The sequence below is a fragment of the Sesamum indicum genome, linkage group LG11 (genome assembly GCF_026168435.1).
Source record: "Sesamum indicum cultivar Baizhima isolate 11 linkage group LG11, ASM2616843v1, whole genome shotgun sequence".
NCBI classification, from domain to species: Eukaryota; Viridiplantae; Streptophyta; class Magnoliopsida; order Lamiales; family Pedaliaceae; genus Sesamum; species Sesamum indicum.
The window spans coordinates 3,677,845-3,697,003 of NC_142667.1; the positions used below are offsets into that span (position 1 = coordinate 3,677,845).

General features: G+C 36.3%; 1 protein-coding gene and 1 long non-coding RNA gene across 2 annotated transcripts; one reads left to right on the forward strand and one right to left on the reverse strand.

The window, feature by feature from the left end:
- Positions 1 to 59: 59 nt before the first annotated feature.
- On the reverse strand, positions 60 to 4,346 carry LOC148785015 (uncharacterized). The gene is made up of 5 exons (XR_016062720.1): positions 3,886 to 4,346; positions 3,602 to 3,773; positions 2,939 to 3,397; positions 634 to 991; positions 60 to 546 (listed from the first exon to the last, which is right to left on the reverse strand). It is a non-coding gene; the product is annotated as an uncharacterized LOC148785015 (long non-coding RNA).
- A 10,971-nt stretch (positions 4,347 to 15,317) lies between these two features.
- On the forward strand, positions 15,318 to 15,944 carry LOC110012911 (uncharacterized). The gene has a single exon (XM_020698047.1). It carries the CDS (start codon positions 15,318 to 15,320, stop codon positions 15,942 to 15,944), a length of 627 nt encoding a protein of 208 aa, XP_020553706.1.
- The last annotated feature ends 3,215 nt before the right edge of the window (positions 15,945 to 19,159 follow it).

The following is a 19,159-nucleotide window of genomic DNA, read 5'->3' on the forward strand; positions in this document are numbered from 1 at the left end:
AGGAAGAAGAAGACGATGATGATCTTTTCCTGGATATTCCAGATATGGCAGCCCCCCCACATAACGAGCTTGCTATTGTAATTTTTTATTCTATTTGCATGGATGTATCGTTGAGCTCGGAAGACAAAGATGATGCGGACTTAAATGTTCCAAAGGCGCCAAAAGACGATGGTGCAAGCTCATCGAATGCCAGCCGCCGAAGGAACCCCCTACCAACGAAAAATAATTATAATTTTCAATATTTGTTAATTTGGAGGATGATTTTTATGTAAGCCATATGAAAGACCCTTCTTTTTGCACTTAATAGTAAATCTTATTTGTTTTTTTGTTGCTCTTCCAAATTTTCTCGAGCCTGGATGAGAGTGGATTACCACTATCCATTGCAGGATAGCTTACATCAACTTCATCATCGTCATTGTTGAAGACAGGAGGCATGTCAGAGGAACGGGCATTACTGTCGGTGGCCACAGAAGATGAGAACATCTCAGTACATAAATCAAAATGAGGAAGACCCTTCTTTTTCAAGCCACACTCTCTCGAATTAGCCTGCATAATCAGTCACACTTAATTGACATATGACAAGAAATTATGAATATATGTAAAAAACTAACATGAGAAATGTAATACAATTACCGCGATCCATTCAGCCCGACGATCCTCACTGGAAGTCACAGTACACGTTGTTGGGTCCCAACCAAAGCAAGTCCGTTTGTACACTAAATCATAAAACTTACGCCAAAGCATCTGAAGCCTGTTAGCTTTACCTTTAAGCTGTGCAACTGTGTATTGTGTTTTATTATGTTGGGACAATTCAACCCCGATCTCACGCCAAATTTGCTCACTAAATATTGATGAGATAAGGTGTCCTTTCTTGTAATGCTCACATTAATTCAATGAGCAAAGACACCTGTGGCATATCCTACCAAGCATCGTCAGCCCGTGACTTTGGCTCCGAATACGTACCACATGCCTCCTTCCCCTTTCGACTCATCTACCATGTTAAAGTTACAATGTATGTTGCTAAAATATCTAAAGTATTAATAGATTAACAAACAAATAATCGAAAACAAGCAACAAATGTAGACTATAAAGCATTTCTTCACAAGAATTTCATGATGGAAAACATTTGTATATAGTTATGCAGAATACAAAATTGCAATTCAATCACTATTAGATGGAATTAGAAACAAAAAACAACTATTTCTTCAAGTAATCAACCAAAAAACATCAGCCCGTATACACTGAGTAAATCAACCAGATTGAGTGCTCTATTTCCCCCTATTTTCATTCAGTATTGGACAAATCATAACTCATAACTTTGTATTTTTTTTATGTAAATATGTATTTGTCAATTATCTTAATGTAACTATTTTTGTATGTATTTTTTAATTATTTTTTAATACTTTTATTATTTTTTCAATTTTTTATACAAACCATTCGTATTAGCAAAAGAAATTCAATAAATATTAAAACTAAATCGATAATTTAGTTTAGTATTTTATAAATCATTTTGACCTATCACATTTTGATTTATCAAAATTTAATTTGATTTAATTTATTGAATAAATATCCTTAACATCGAGTTTGTTTATTCTAATTAGATTTAGCCAAATTAAATTAATTAAATGCGATTTGCAAATATTGATGTAATTTATGGATGAGTCTATTTAAACTACAACCAAATCACATAAGTGTAACATATTCATTATAAATAAATCTTGTTCGACCGAAACCCAATTTAAACTAAATATAATTTCTAAACCAAATATTTTGATATAATTATTATTCACTAAAAAAGGTCGTTGAAGGATTTATGGGTGAGCTTTCATATGATGTTTGACAATTTATAGGATATATATATACATATACATACATATACATACATATATATATTAGTCTTACCCAAACTAGTTCCACTCTTTCATAGCTCAATTAAGAATGTAAATAAACAAACACACATCTTAAATCAAAACAAAATTTTGGATGAAGAACATGGTTTTGCAACTGGCAGCTGCTTTCAATAAACAAGTGAAAACATTGCTATAACAAACTCAATAATCCGACAACAATTGAAAGAAACAATTTAGATAAAATTTAGTGAGAGTTGCACCGAGTTAATTAATTTTTTATTATAAAAAAAATTATTTTATTATAATTTTTTTTAATTAACTAACATAAACATGACGAGTCGCGATTTGAAATCGCGACTCGTCATTAAAATAAGGCCAAAAATTGCAAACTACCTGAAGTCGGAATTTAGAATCCCGACTTGATATTTTCCTTCTTTTTTTTGTCTAATTATATTTATATAATTTAATTTATATATAATTAATTTTAACAACATACAAAAATTCAAAAATTAATAATAAATAATTTGACAACACAATTTTGATATTTTGGAAAATATACATTAAATTATTTATTATTAATTTTTAGATTTTAATATGTTGTTAAAATTAATTATATATAAATTAAATTATATAAATATAATTAACAAAAAAAGGAAAAAAATACCAAATCGGGATTCAGAATCCCAACTTCACGTATTTTACAATTTTTGGCCTTATTTTAATGACGAGTCGCGATTTCAAATCGCGACTCATCATGTTTATGTTAGTTAATTAAAAGAAATTATAATAAAATAATTTTTTTATAATAAAAAATTAATTAACTCGAGTTGCACCGGCATTCTCTGTGGACAACAAAAAACTGTACTGTATTTGAATTTTTCACTAAGGTGCGGAATCCCAAAAGCTTAACCATAAAATATACTAACAAGAAGAAGTTCAGTAAAACATGAACACACACTGAGGGATCCAAACAAGTTTACTCAAGAAGAACATGGTTTGGCAGCTGCTTTCATATTCTTTGCGACAGCAGCAACGGGGACAAAAATCATACCATGATGAACGAAAAAATCTGTCGGTATAGAGCTCACCTTATTTCGAGTGCCGCGCTTTCTCTTCCGACAAATGAATTCGTTGTTCGAACCACAGGATTCGACGGTAGTAAAAAAAGGATGGATCGACGGGCAAGTTTCCGGGGAATGGAAAGGAGGAGGAGAGCTGGTTATGTTTGAAAATTCCATTGAAAGGAACGGTTGGGAGCGAAAAGCAATTGTAATTGATGGGAAAAAAACAAGTACTTGCGGACAAGAAAAGACAACTATGACAACTCTATTTAGACCTTTATAAATTTGAAATTGAGAAATGAATTGGGAATGCATTCTCACTAAAAATAGCACAAACCAAACAAATTCTCACCTTCTCAAACAATGAAAAATAGAAAAAAATCTCGTTGAAAACACAACCAAACAAGCTCCAGTTTTCTATCAAGAAATCATCAACAAACTAAGAGAGAAATACTAACCATTTCCATTTGATGGGATCTAGCAAATCTGCTACAACAGAAAAAGGAAAAATTATTGCAGCTGCAAAAAGAGAAATTCAAAACAAGCACAATGACATAAGCAAATAAAAGGTAAACCTTAAAATAGATTGAAGAATATATCACTGAAATTGAGTATATCATTACGTAAAAATTTTCAGTAAAAACCAAAGATGAATTGGAATTTTGAAATAGTAGAGTCATAATAACTTACGTAACGAATAAAGTAGAGATCAACACAAGAAGGCAGTCTAAGGGAGGGGCGGAGAAGGTGATCCAGCCGAGACGTGGAGACGGCCATGACTGAACTGCCAATGCATGTTTTCAATATTCATGGACTGTAGCGGACATATTTTGCTGCAGCATGCATTAGCGAATTCGAGCTCCTGATTAGGCGAAAAGATGACTCTTGTCACAGTAAATCGTTATTAAGATAATGAAAAATATTTTAACATAAACAAAATTACGATTCATAAGAACCTATATGAATAAACTTACGTTGGTCATTGTATCCCAGTCCTCATCAAATGCATGCGCCACATTCCTTTTAGGGTGCGATCAAAAGTCTGATACCGTAAACATAGATGTTCCAACCAGTTCTTGATGGTATTATAGTGAAAATTCAACCCGAAACCCGAGTTTATAACAGCAGGGGCATATATCAGAGAATGTTGGTTAGGAGTGTGTGAGACTTGCTTATGCCCGAGTCCAGCTTGATAGTAGAGCGCACGAATGAACGCATTATCGTGCTTCTTCGACCACCGATACGTATAGAAGTATCGATTTTGTGGTCTTAGGACATGCATGAGCACCATTACCTCTACCTCGGACCACTCATGATTGATGGAAAATAGAAATTAGAAGCCCAAGGGTGATATGGAGGAAGAAGGTTACTGCAGTTCTATTGTTGTTGGAGTTGTTTCAACTACTCCAATTAATACGCATTGAAGGAGTATATATTTACACCAAGTGTCAAGGGATGATCATTGCATTTTTCTGCAATTGAAGACGAATTTATCGAGGAGAAGAAGAAGGAAAATTTTGGCTTTGTTTGGATTCCACTCTTTACGTTTTTCGAGACAAGATAAAACACATCGAATGTTTATTTTTGTGTTTTTACACCTTATCTGCGTGTTTTTTTTATTTTCAACTTTACATATATAATATATATAATATAAAACAGACATGATTTGACAATAAACAGTAATTTTTGTCTCCCAAAAATACAACATTAAACATAAAATATTTATATATAAAAATATATGATTTGACAATGAACAGTGATTTTTGTCTCCCAAATCCCAACATCAAATTTACACCACTTATTTTAAAATATTTTAAATTACCCCAAAACACAAATCCAAACATATCATCTATTTTCAACACACACTAACTTATTTCTATTTTTCTCTCTCTATTTTCAAAACACAAAACAAAACAACTAAAACACAAATCCAAACACAACGTTTATAGTTGCTGCTACAATCAAAAGTGTGGTGGCAGCTTTGCATTGAGTAATCCCATCGGCAGGGATTGAGTACACTATCCTGTCTTGTCATTTGATGTAGACATGATATTAAAGTATACCCATTGTAATGGGTCACAACCGGGAAGAATTTTTGGAAGCAGACACAACATTAATAGGCATTGTACATTATGTTTGTTTTCATTTTTAAATTATTTTCGAGACGAGTCAAAATATACACAATATTTTTCATCTTTAAAAAATATATATTTTATCTAAGTGTTTTAAACTATTTTAGCATAAATACATACATATATATATACACATACATATACATAAAAATATATAAAAAAGACTTAATTTGACAACAAATAGTAAATTTTGTCTCCCAAAATACAACATTAAACATACAATACTTATTTTAAATTATTTTAAAAAATAAATCCAAACATACATATTATCTTTAACACACACTTATTTATCTTTGTTTTTCTCTCTCTATCTCCACAAAATACAATAAAATACTTAAAAAATAAATCCAAACATTATGATAGTGTGTTGCTTTGTTTTAAAGTGTGTGCAGCCATATAAAAAAAAATGGAATATATATTACTTCTTTTATAGTAGACAATATTTAGATGGCAATTGATATGTTAGTACGGAGTATCAAATACTGGTTGATATTCATTGTTATTGATATGGTTTAGATAATCAAATCCCTTTTTCAAATAGGAATGTGACCTACAAATTTTATAAAAATCATGTGTAAGAACAAATACAACTACAAATATTTTACTAAATTGATATCCCCGTAAAGCATGAAAAAAATTTCTTCCCGTTTGGATTTGTGTTTTAGTTGTTTTGTTTTGTGTTTTAAAAATAGAGAGAGAAATAAAGATAAATAAGTGTGTGTTGAAAATAGGTGATATGTTTGGATTTGTATTTTGGAGTAATTTAAAATATTTTAAAATAAGTGGTGTAGGTTTGATGTTGGAATTTGGGGGACAAAAATCACTGTTCATTATCAAAATATATATTTTTATATATGAATATATTTATGTTTAATGTTGTATTTTTTGGAGACAAAAATTACTGTTTATTGTCAAATCATGTCTGTTTTATATTATGTATATATATAAATATATATATATTATATATAGAAAGTTGAAAAATAAAAAAATACGCAAATAAGATGTAAAAACACAAAAATAAACATTAAATATACTTTATCTTATCTTAAAAAATGCGCTGACTGGAATCCAAACACAACATATATTTTGCTGTAAACATCAAGATAATGAATATTCATTGGTATAATTGGTGTTATTTTCCTATATTACTGGACTAATATTTTGGAGGAAAGTGTTTAAATAATAAGCTTTAAAATTTTCTTATTTTAAATTATTTTCAAAAACTAATTATTTCAAAAATTTTACTAATGACCTCATTTTATTATAGTCTCCATTATATGACCGTTCGACTTTTAATTTTTATTTTTATGCCCCACTTATTGTGATTTATGATTTTCTTTCATCATATTTATTTTTAATTTATAATATGTTTTAATAGGTTCATTATTCCACAAAATGATCAATTTTTTTAATCTATATAAAGAGTTCATTCGTAAGAAAGAACTTGAGGAATATTTTATACTCGCTAAAGTGAAGGTCGTATATGCGAATTAAGGTTACTTAGCTATAACATAACGCATTTTAAAAAATTATGTTATGTATTATGCGCCCTGAAACTTAAAATGTTCGTAATTTTAAGAATAAGGTCCTCTATAAGTTAATTATTGTAATTTTTTTTTAGCTTAGTCATTTACACGTAGACTATTGTAATCTTATTTTAATAATTATAAAATTCATATACTTTTTTTTTCAATTACTATATGCATATGACGTACGAGTCTTATATGCAAAATGAAATTACTTAGCTATAATTAAACCGCTCAGTAATAAAAAAATGGTGAAGTATTTTGTACTGGGACTTGTAAAAATAGACGTTAATAATAACAAATTCATGTCAATGCCATTTAAATTATTTTCATATGCTATATTATATAACATTTTACGGGTCCTAAATTACAAGATTAAAATTAGATAGCTATAGCATTTCAACCATATACAAGTAAACTTTTGTGGCCGAAAATTAAACCGTGTAGTACAGTTGTATTTAGGAAAAAATGCAAATAACCCCCTTGTGATATCGCAAATGAGCAAATTACCCCTTTGTAAAAAAGTAAATAGCGATTTACCTCCCTATATTTTTTAAAATACAACAATTTACCCCCTATGATTTTTAAAATGAAGCAATCTACCTCCCTATATAAGGAGGTAAATTGTATCATTTTAAAAAGTATAAGAAGGTAAATTGCTATATTTTTTTCATAGGGGGTAATGTGCTCATTTTTAATATCACAGAGGATAAATTGCTATTCACCCGTTGTATTTATTATTAATTAATGAGAAATTCTAATAAGTTATCAAAACTGTCATACTAAATAAGAAGAATAAAAAGACAAAAATAGGCAGGACCATTTTAAACAAAAGTACTTATATCATAGGTCATGGCTGCTTAATATTAAAACTACATACTTGGATCATAACTTCAAAGCTCCTAAATCAAAATATAAACTAAAAAAGAAAGGAGCTTCCACGAGAGGGTTTTTGGTTCGAAAAATAGCATTTTAACGAGGCACAATATTATAAAAATATATATATACTTCAATATATACTCTAAGCGTTCTAGACTTCAACCAATAGGCACTCATTAACCCACCCATTCGTCCAGGCATGTTTCACTGAGATTGTAGAACTCGACGTCAATGTCTGCAAAAGAAAAAGTTTGATCAGCCCCAAATAATATGCACATAGCATCCCAATGCAACTCGGGCACATTAACATATGCCCTGCTGTCCTTCGTGCCTACAAAAATATTATAATATTAGAAATTGAAATATATAGTGACCCCATATTTCTGGTGGAATGGATCATCAAATTACTATACCTTTGATATTTGCTCCCACACATAACCATCGGCTTTGAGACTTTTCATCTTAGAATCCCATTCCACTGAAGCCAAGTTAGTGATCCACCGGAATGTGCAAAATCGATGCTTAAGCTTTGTCAACTTATTTTGGCGATATGAATACAACAAACACGTATCATGTTTAGAGTTGATGTCAAACAATGTGCTCATAACGGCATGACAATTGACCCAATCTATATGAAAGTTATTCTTTTTGAGGTGTTCGAGCAACAAGTCGACAAATGTGGATTCGACCTCAATCGTCCAGTGTGCACTATAAAACAGCTCATTTTGGTGTAAAAGCAATCATGTGCCATGCTTTTTAGAGGTTTTGACTGAAGGCTAGTAAGAAACAAAATGGTAAAGGAGAGAATGCAATAGATGTCGAAGTTTGATAAAGAACTCAATGCCAATGTATGGGTTTATATAGTGGAAAAAAGTGGCAGTAATTGAGACTTGACCTTGCAGTTCCGACACAAAATTCAACCTAGCATTTACAATCGAATAGACCATATGAAATAGAATTGCAAAAAGTACAGTTGAAAGATTTCCATATAGCACTTGTGTTCAATATCAACATATAATTAGATACGACATGCTAGCCAGTTATTTATGGAAATGGTTGTTAGCTAGTATATATTGTTGAGCTTGGAGATGTTTTAGCAATGGAAGATAAGGCTGCTACTGCTACTGCTGTTATAGAGGTTGAAGATGAAGATGATGTTATTTCTTTTGTATTTAACGTTGGGTAGATGTTGTATGTTAGAAGTGCGATTTATAGCTCTGTTTTGTTCATTTTGTTCCACATTAGTGACGTGGTGCACTTGTCATTTATTCTGCTGCTTATTGGTCCAAGACATAGATGAGGTGGTTAGTCTGTTACAGGTAGTTTTTTGAGTTAGTTGCTGCCTTTGTATTTAAACACGGGTTTGAGTTCCCGTCATTCTTCTGCTTCAGTTTTTCTGGAATATTGAATCAGTACAGTTGCAGCTTCTATTCTCTGTGTTAATGGCTGGATTATCCTTGTTTTCTCCTGTGAAAACCAACATGGTATTAGAGCCTTCTTCGTGAAGGTCTCTGTGTGATACATTGCGTTGATTTCGCTTTTACCTCTCGAATGATGGCGGATGAAGTAGCTTCATCGACGATGGGACAGAGACCCGGTGAAATGGCCTCTCAGTACGAGAAGGATGTTTTATCCATCCATCCTTCTGAACACGCACAATTATCACTGACTTCCTTACCGTTGTATGGCACTAATTTTTTGGTTTGGCGACGAGCAGTGTATGTTTCTCTTGGAACCAAAATGAAGCTTGGCTTCATAGATGGTTCTTTTCCCAAACCAGCTGCAGGATCGGTTATTTTTGAGCAATGGAGGCGCGTTGATCTGATGGTGATCTCATGGTCGTGGAATTCTATGTCTAAGGACATAGTGGAATCCTTTATGTACTGCAACACCTCGCGAGAGCTTTGGCTCGCGATACAGGCGCGATACGGACGGAGTAACGGACCTTTAATCTATCAACTATAGAGGGAACTGTCCTCAATGGCACAGCAGGACTTGAATCTCACGGCATACTTGACTAAGATAACGAAGCTCTGGAACGAGCTCAATTGTTTGGCACCACCACCAAAGTGCAAGTGTGGGGGTTGTAGCTGCGGGATCAACGAAGAAATCGATGCATTAGCTTCACTGACGCAGCTAATGCAATTTTTTATGGGTCTTCATGAAGTCTTCAATAATGAACGAAGTTAGATTCTCATGCTCGATCCGCTACCTAATGTGGAAAAGGCATTTTCGATGATCTTCAGTGTTGAGCAACAGAGAGCAATCCATACATCTATTGATATGAATTCTAATAATATGGCTTACCAGCTGAATTTGAAAGGGAACAAGAGGGAGGATGATAGATATGCACAGAAAAAGAAGTTTATTGCAAACAAACGGAGTTTGATGTGCTCTCACTGTCATAAACCGGGGCATGGGCAAGAAACCTGTTTTCAATTACATGGAGTACCTGATTGGTACAAGTCACTCAATGATCGTAAGAAAAAGGGGCGTTCATTTGCAGCGAATATTGATGCTAAAGGTGATGATACACAGGGCAATGCTGCAGAGATGATGAATCAGTTGCTTGAATTGCTGAGAAAGGCGAATGTTTCCCCGGATCCAATTACCAATCACGCAAACTTCGCACAATTTGAAGAAGAGTTTGCAGGTAACGTTGCTAAGCCTTCTTGTATCGATTTGAGTACTTGGATCATTGATACGGGGGCTACCAACCATGTATGTGCTAGCATTGCATTGTTCCATTCTTTTGTTAAACCTGTTAATCCTCATTTCATATACTTACCAGATGGTTCCAGAAATCAAGTTCAATATGTGGGTATGGTCAAATTAAATGATGATATTACCTTGAACAATGTTTTCTTTGTTCCACATTTTTCTGTCAATCTAATCTCTGTTAGCCAACTCTGCAGCCATACGGATTACCAACTTCACTTTACTAAAGACACTTGTTTCTTGCAGGATCTGGAAAATAAGACGACCAAGTCCATAGCTCATCTATTCAACAATCTCTATATTTTTAGACAACATCCTTCCTGTTTCACCTCTGCTATTGCTGCTGTTAAACATAGTCTTGGTTCTGTAAATTGTACTTCGAGCTTATGGCATAAGCGTTTAGGACATGCTTCATTACAAGCAGTTAAACGTTTAGTTGACATTGATCTTAGTATTTTGATGCTAATCAAATTCCCTGTGAAGTCTGCCACAAAGCAATGCAAACTCGTGTTCCTTTTCCAACTAGTGTGTCTCATTCTAGTGTTCCGTTTGAGCTTATTCACATCGACTTATGGGGTCCGTATGCTGCTCTTAATCTGTTGGGCGGAACATATATCTTAACTTTGTTAGATGATTACTCGAGGTGCCTTTGGACATTCGTACTCAAACAAAAATCCCAAGTACTTACAACTTTGAAACATTTTTGTTCCTTGATCCTTAATCAGTTTGATAGGAGAATTAAAATCTTGCAATCTGATAATGGTTCAGAATTCATGAATCATGAGTGTCAATCCCTTTGTTCCAAGTTAGGCATTATTCATCAGTCTTCATGCACATACACTCCCCAACAAAACGGTCGGGTCGAGAGAAAACACAGACATTTATTAAACGTAGCTAGAGCACTTCTTTTTCAGGCATCTCTTCCCATTAAATTCTGGGGAGATGCAATCCTTACGGCTACCTTTTTGATCAGTAGGACCCCAAGTAAACTGTTAGCATTGAAAACACCTTTTGAATTGCTACATGGATACTGTCCTGAATATGCTCATCTACGTACCTTTGGTTCATTGTGTTTGGTACCAACATAAATCCCCACAAGTCAAAATTCCATCCTCGAGCCTTAAAATGTATACTCATTAGCTACTCGATGCATCAGAAAGCCTACAAATTTTTTGATATAGAATCTCATTCTGTTCTATTTTCCAGGGACGTGCAGTTCTATGAAGAAGTTTTTCCTTTTTCTCAAGCTCCTGCAGCACTTGATACTACCTTGCCTTTGCCTATGGTTTTCCATTGGATTCCACAGTTCCTTTACACTTACATCCAGACCATACTCAACCCTCTATATCTCAGCATACTCCCTCTGAACACATTCCTGCCTCAACTCCTGTTTCAGCGCCTGAACAATCACCTTCTCCCGTTGTCCGTCGCTCTAGTAGAGTTACTCGTAGACCTTTATGGCTCGATGATTTTGTATCTGTCACATCTAATCCTCACATTGTTCATCCTTCTAATGCTGCATATACATCTTTTGTAGCCCCTGTGTCAATTTTGCAAGAACCTAAGTCGTTTCAAGAGGCTACGCGACACCAAGAATGGATTGATGTTATGAAGGCCGAGCTCACTGCCTTAGAAGACAATCACACCTGGATTCGTACTCCTTTACCAGCAGGGAAGAAGCCCATAAGGTGTAAGTGGGTGTACAAGACTAAACTACGGGCTGATGGCTCTGTGGAGCGCTACAAAGCACGCCTTGTGGCGAAAGGCTTCACTCAAATTCCTGGGGTAGACTATACGGAAAATTTTTCTCCGGTCGAGAAGCCAGTCACAGTACGTGTGTTCTTATCTATAGCTGCTGCTCATAATTGGCCTTTACAACAGATGAATGTGAACAATGTGCTCTTGCACGGCTATTTGGAAGAGGACTTGTACATGAAGCCGCCCGAAGGTTATCCTGTCCAGGAAGGTCTTGTTTGCAAATTGCAGCGATCACTTTACGGCTTGAAGCAAGCCTCTCGACAGTAGAATATCGAGCTCACGGCTAAACTCACAGAGTTTGGTTTCACGCAGTCTGCCTATGACCACTGTTTTTTTACTAAGAAGACAGACAACGGACTTCTAGCTCTTCTTGTCTACGTGGATGATATCATCGTTACAACGCCTTCCTTGGAACTAATTCAGACTGTGAAAGACTACTTGCACTCACTCTTCACCATCAAAGATCTTAGTAACGCATGTTACTTCCTTGGCCTTGAGATTGCGCGAAGCTCTGATGGACTTTATCTAGCTCAGACTAAGTATGTTCGTGATATCATTAAGGATACCGGAATGTCGTCTGCAAAATCTGTTAGTACGCCTTTTCCTTTGGGTCTCAAACTTACCACTGCTTCTGGTGCTCTGCTTTCTCAACCTAATCAGTATCGCCGTTTAATTGGCCGTTTATTATACTTGGGCTTTACTCGCCCTGAAATATCTCATTCGGTGCAACAATTAAGTCAATTCCTCACTCGCCCGTGTGATGCTCATTGGAGAGCAGCCTTACATGTGGTTCGGTATCTTAAGGGTGAGCCTTCTAAAGGTTTGTTCTTCCCTGCCACTTACAATTTTGAACTCACTGCATATTGTGATGCCGATTGGGCATCGTGTACTGATTCTCGTCGATCGCTTACTGGTTATTGCATTTTTTTGGGTGCTGCTTTGGTCTCATGGAAGACCAAGAAACAGTCTACGGTATCTCGTTCTACTGCAGAAGCGGAATATCGGAGCATGGCCGCTACTGTTTGTGAACTTAAATGGTTATCTTATTTGTTGTCTGACTTCGACATTACATTGCCCCTCCCTGTTCGTTTGTTTTGTGATAATCAGGCGGCCTTGCACATTATGGTCAATACCGTTTTTCATGAGTGGACGAAGCACACTGAGATTGATTGTCACGTTGTTCGTTCTGTGTACAAGGATAGTTTCTTGACTCCCCTGCACATTCGTAGCTCTCTGCAACTTGTCGACATTTTTATGAAATCACTGCGTCTCAAGACGTTTGCATTTTTACTGGACATTTGGGCCTTGCTGCTCTGCATCCAAGTCCCACTTGTGGGGGGGCTGTTGAGCTTGGAGATGTTTTAGCAATGGAAGATAAGGCTGCTACTGCTACTGCTGTTATAGAGGTTGAAGATGAAGATGATGTTATTTCTTTTCTATTTGACGGTGGGTAGATGTTGTATGTTAGAAGTGCGATTTATAGCTCTGTTTTGTTCTTTTTGTTCCACATTAGTGACGTGGTGCACTTGTCATTTATTCTGCTGCTTATTGGTCCAAGTCATAGATGAGGTGGTTAGTTTGTTACAGGTGGTTTTTTGAGTTAGTTTTTGCCTTTGTATTTAAACACGGCTTCAAGTTCCCATCATTCTTCTGCTTCAGTTTTTCTGGAATATTGAATCAGTACAGTTGCAGCTTCTATTCTCTGTGTTAATGGCTGGATTATCCTTGTTTTCTCCTGTGAAAACCAACATATATCTTGTCAACCAACAACGGGATTCGAATTGGCATGTAATTATGTATGATTTTAGAAAAATTAATACAAGTACAAATATATGTGTATAGTTTGTATAGATTGGTATTGATATAAAACAAGTAGCAATAGCTAACAATGTCAAACAAGAAAAAATGAAATAAACTATGAACAAGTTACATTCTAACAAGAGGCAATGCATTACAAACAATGACAAATATCCATATGTTAAGGCCATGGTTCAACATTGTAGATATATGTATAAAAAATTACAAAAAATACGAAAAAAATCATTCACAATCAAAATCAAATGAAAAAGACAGATTAATGTAATTTAATTTTTCCATGGTAGGGGATACAAACAACTCTTGTATTTGAAGATAATAAGCTTATATTGCTTGTGAAAATAGTACAAGATGCCAAACTTATCCACGAGAAACCATGCAAAATCTTATATATAACCATGAAAACATGGATCGACAAAATAAGAAATGTAACATGAACTTAGATTTTGCTTTGCTGACTCAAAACCTCAAATTATCATATTGAACAAGAGGTTGAATTGCATTTAAGATTAACTAACATAATATCCCATTAAACCCTAGCACATACTTGTTGGCTTCTGTTTTTTATATTTACAATAAATTTCTGCCTAAAAGTGACTAGTGGTGCAAATTAGATGAACACTTCTGCAATAACAAATCAGGCACCGACTCAGCAATAAAAAAACGGACTGTGCTCAAGTTTTGTTACACAAAATACCACAAAATTATAAGGTTCGATTTATCTCGTTTGCAACTATAAACGACGTAAGTGCAGAGCATAAACATAATTAGTAAAAGTATAAATGCACCGAGGGCCACAAGATGAGCTCGAAACACTCTTCAGTCAAGGAATTCAAGCACAAATGTCCTTTGTCTGTACTCACTCAACTGCCTCTCTTCCGTAGACAACTTTTTCAATAAATTTGAAATTATTTCTTTTGTGCGCCCTACGGCACATAAATGGTCAAACCATTAAAAAAATGAGCACTACTTCCCTGCCATATCCAAAACCATTAAGCATAGGTTGTACACGAGTCTATTACGGATGTTGCAATCATACGCGAGTCGCATCTAGGTTGAGTTTGAAGAACTCACCTTCATCATCAGCAAGCAAGAACTACAGTTGCAGAATGCTTGCTGTCTTTACGTTTTTTTTTTTGTTGTTTCTTTACTTCTGCATTTTTACTAGTTGTTGAGTAAGCGTGACATGGCGCCTAGTAGGCAGTGATGTGTACAGTTTGTTAAGTTTGTTCAGGATTAGTTTTCTGATTAGATTTTCTGTTTTTCTTTTTTGTCGTCTTCCCCTTCTTCTCTGTATTTATGCCCAACTCTTTTGTAATTTTTGGGGTGTGAAGATAGAATGAAAGCAGTTTCCATTCTTGCTGCAAACAAGAATTTTATTCTGCATTTGTATTAGTTTCTTATCATGGTATCAGAGCTTTCCTTGTGAAGGTCTCTGCATATCTCTTAGCATCATATTGTTGAAATTTTTCTGCCATGGCTACGACAAAATTTACTGATTCATTGGGTAATGATGCCACATCACATGGTGGTTTTGATCAAGAGTTTATGCAGCTTTAGTCCTCGGATCACCCTGGAATGGTGATGGTATCGGCTCAGCTCACAGGCAACAATTACTTTGCCTGGAATCGAGCAATGAGAAGACCTTTAACGGCGAAAATGGAACTTAATTTCATCGACGGTACTGTGAGCCGTCCACCTACCAATACTGATGAATTCAGACGCTGGAATCGCATCGATTCCATGGTTACGACCTGGATACTTAATTGTATATCCAAGGAACTCGCGGAGTCTTTTATGTATATGGCTTCTTCGTGCGAACTGTGGCTAGAATTGGAGGCTCAGTTTGGAGAAAGCAATAGCCCCATGATATATCAGTTGCAGAGGGAAATTGGGCAAGTTACACAAGGAAATATGAGTATTACAGAGTATTACACCAAGTTGAAACGCCTTTGGGATGAGCTATTGTGTCTTGCTCCCGCACCAAAGTGCGTATGGGCTGGCTGTACATGCGATGTTAACAAGGCTATGGCAGAAGTGACAGCTTCTAATCAACTAATCCAGTTCTTAGTGGGATTAAATTCAGTTTACGAACAAGCGCGCAGCCAAATACTATTACTGGATCCAGTGCCTTCAGTCACCAAGGCTTTTTCGATGCTTATTCGAATTGAAAAACAGATGCAAGTTAGCATTAGTAGCATGTAGCCAACCAATGGTGCTGCATTTCAGTTGAAAGCCCAAGGCCATAGGAAGAAAACAGTGATGGACAAAAGGCAGCAGGTATGTGAGTATTGTCATAAATCTGGCCACTCTAGAGACACATGTTTCAAATTACACGGCACTCCAGATTGGTACAAAGAAATGGATGAGCTAAGGAAAAAGTCAGTGGGGCGAGGAAGAGGTTTCAGTGCTGTAACTGTTGTTGAAACCAAGGGGACCATTACTGGAGAAATGATTCCCAACATTGCAGACATAGTGAGAACTGAGATGAAGAAATTGATGCACGATGAAACACCTCTTGATCCACTTCAAGTTCACTATGCTCAATTGGAAAACTTTGCAGGTAACACTTTGAGCTCAGACTCTATAATTTCCAGTTCATGGATAGTGGATGGTGGAGCAACAAACCACATATGTGCATACATTCGTTTATTCTGTATTTATGATAAGCTTGCTAATCCTTTACTCATTCACTTGCCAAATGGACATACCCAATCGGTTTCCCATATAGGTACTGTTAGACTTACTTCAAACATCATTCTCACACAAGTCCTCCATATTCCCAACTTCTCTGTTAACTTGCAGTCTGTGAGACAATTATGTGGTTCTTTGCCTATTTTTTTTCGTTTTCTAAAGTCTTCTTGCACGCTGCAGGACCAGAAGACTAATAGAGTATTGGCAACTAGGCATTTGATTAGGAACCTTTATATCATTAAGTCCTGCATTGTTGAAGAGAAAGGGAGGTTGTCAGTTTCTGAGTGTAAATCTCATTCCTGTACCTTGACTGAATGCCAGGGAGATTTGTGGCACCAACGTCTTGGACATCTGTCTAGAACCTCAATGAAACATATTGTTGATTTGCCTCCGTATGATGGTGCTAATGAACCTTGTGAAATTTGTCCTCTCGCGAAAATGCATAAGCTTCCCTTTGAGTCTAGCAATATAAAATTACTCTCTGTTTTTTCTCTTGTTCACATCGATATTTGGGGTCCTTACAAAATTCCTACTATATCAAATTTTCATTATTTTCTGACGATAGTTGATGATTACAGCAGATCAACATGGACCTTTCTTATGAAATATAAAAGCCAATGCTTAGAAATTTTTCAAAATTTCTGCAAACTAATCCTCACTCAATTCAGTAAGAAAATTCAGTCAATTCGCACTGATAATGGCAGTGAATTTCTCAGCTCTTCCTTCCAAACTTTCTCCTTGACTCTGGAATTGTTCACCAGCGTAGTTGCGCCTACACTCCACAACAAAACGGAGTGGTAGAACGCAAGCATAGGTCCTTGCTTGAGGTTGCCCATTCCATTACGTTTCAGGGGTCACTTCCTCGTTATTTCTGGGGGGATGCAATTTTGGCAGCTACTTATCTAATCAATCGATTTCCCACACATGTTTTGGGATGGAAATCTCCATATGAGGTTCTATATCACAAGGTCCCATCTTACTCACACCTACGTACCATAGGTTGCTTATGTTTTGCGATTAAACCTAATTCTCATCTTTCAAAATTTGATCCCCGTTCATCTAAATGTATACTCCTTGGCTATCCTACTGGTCAGAAAGCTTACAGAGTTTTTGATCTTGAGTCTCATTCTGTTTTCATCTCCAGGAATGTATAGTTCCATGAGCACATATTTTCTTTTGCTGCACATCAACGTTCGCCATCCCCTGTTCCTCTTCCACAAGTTCCCTTAACAGCTGACACTGATGAGGTTATCTTACCAAGTCCTACATTGCCAAATGAGACTTCCTCTCTTCCTAATGCACCCACTCCTTCTCCTACTCCTCCTCCTATTCGCAGGTCTCTTCGCACTCACCATAGGCCCTCGTGGCTTGATGACTTTGTGTGCCACTTCACTGCTAGTTCTCCTACTCCCACCATTACTGCCCTTAGCTCTGCATATGTGGATTTTGTTGCTTCACTTTCTATGTTGCAGGAGCCTAGGAATTACAAGGAGGTTTGTGCTATACCTCAGTGGATTGAAGCCATGAATCAAGAGTTGCAGGCATTAGAATAGAACCAGACATGGAAGGTGGTTCCGTTACCTTCTAATAAGAACCCCATCGGTTGCAAGTGGGTGTACAAGACCAAGTTACGTGAGGATGGCTCCATAGAATGGTTTAAAGCGCGACTTGTAGCGAAGGGATACACACAAGTGGAGGGACTCGACTACACAGACAGGTTCTCTCCAGTTGCAAAGACAGTAACAGTGCGCTTGTTTTTGGCTATCACTTCAGCTTTTGGTTGGCCACTTCACCAAATAGATGTTAATAACGCCTTTCTTCATGGGCGTCTTGATGAGGAACTTTATATGACAGCACCTGAAGGATACATGGTTCCCCCCGGTCATGCCTGCCTTCTCCAACGATCCTTATATGGGCTCAAACAGGCTTCGCGTCAGTGGAATTTGGAGTTCATGTGAAGTCTCGAAGCCTTTGGTTTTCAGCAATCAGAACACGACCTCTGTTTGTTCTTCAAAAGGTTAGAATCTGGATTTGTTGGATTATTGGTATACGTTGATGATGTACTCATCATGGCACATTCTCTTGACCACATTGCTCAAGTTAAGGCTCACCTTCACAGCCTTTTTACTATTAAAGATTTGGGCACTGCTCGCTACTTTTTGGGACTTCAAATAGCTCATTCAGAGTTTAGTACATCTCTTACTCAGTCAAAATACATATTGGATATCATTTCTGATTGTGGATTGCAGCAAGGAAAGAGTGTAGCTACTCTGTTACCGCCTGGGACTAAACTATGCTATGATACTGATGTTGTGCTTGATGACCCAGAACCTTATCGCCGCCTAGTTGGACGACTATTATACCTCAGCTTCACGCGTCCCGACATATCGCATGGAGTCCAGCAATTAAGCCAATATTTGCAGCGTCCCTGCCAATCACATTGGCTTGCTGCTATGCACCTGGTACGATACTTGTAAGGGTGTCCTGACATAGGTCTTTTTTTTCCTTCCTCCAACTCTTTGCAGCTTGAAGCTTTCTGTGACGCAGACTGGGCGTCTTGCTCGGACACACGACGATCGCTTACTAGTTTTGCTATCTTCCTTGGTCCAGCCCTTGTTTCTTGGAAGACCAAGAAGCAATGTACAGTTTCTCGTTCTTCGGCGGAGGCAGAATATCGCAGTATGGCTGCGACTACATGTGAGCTTCAATGGATCTCGTACTTACTA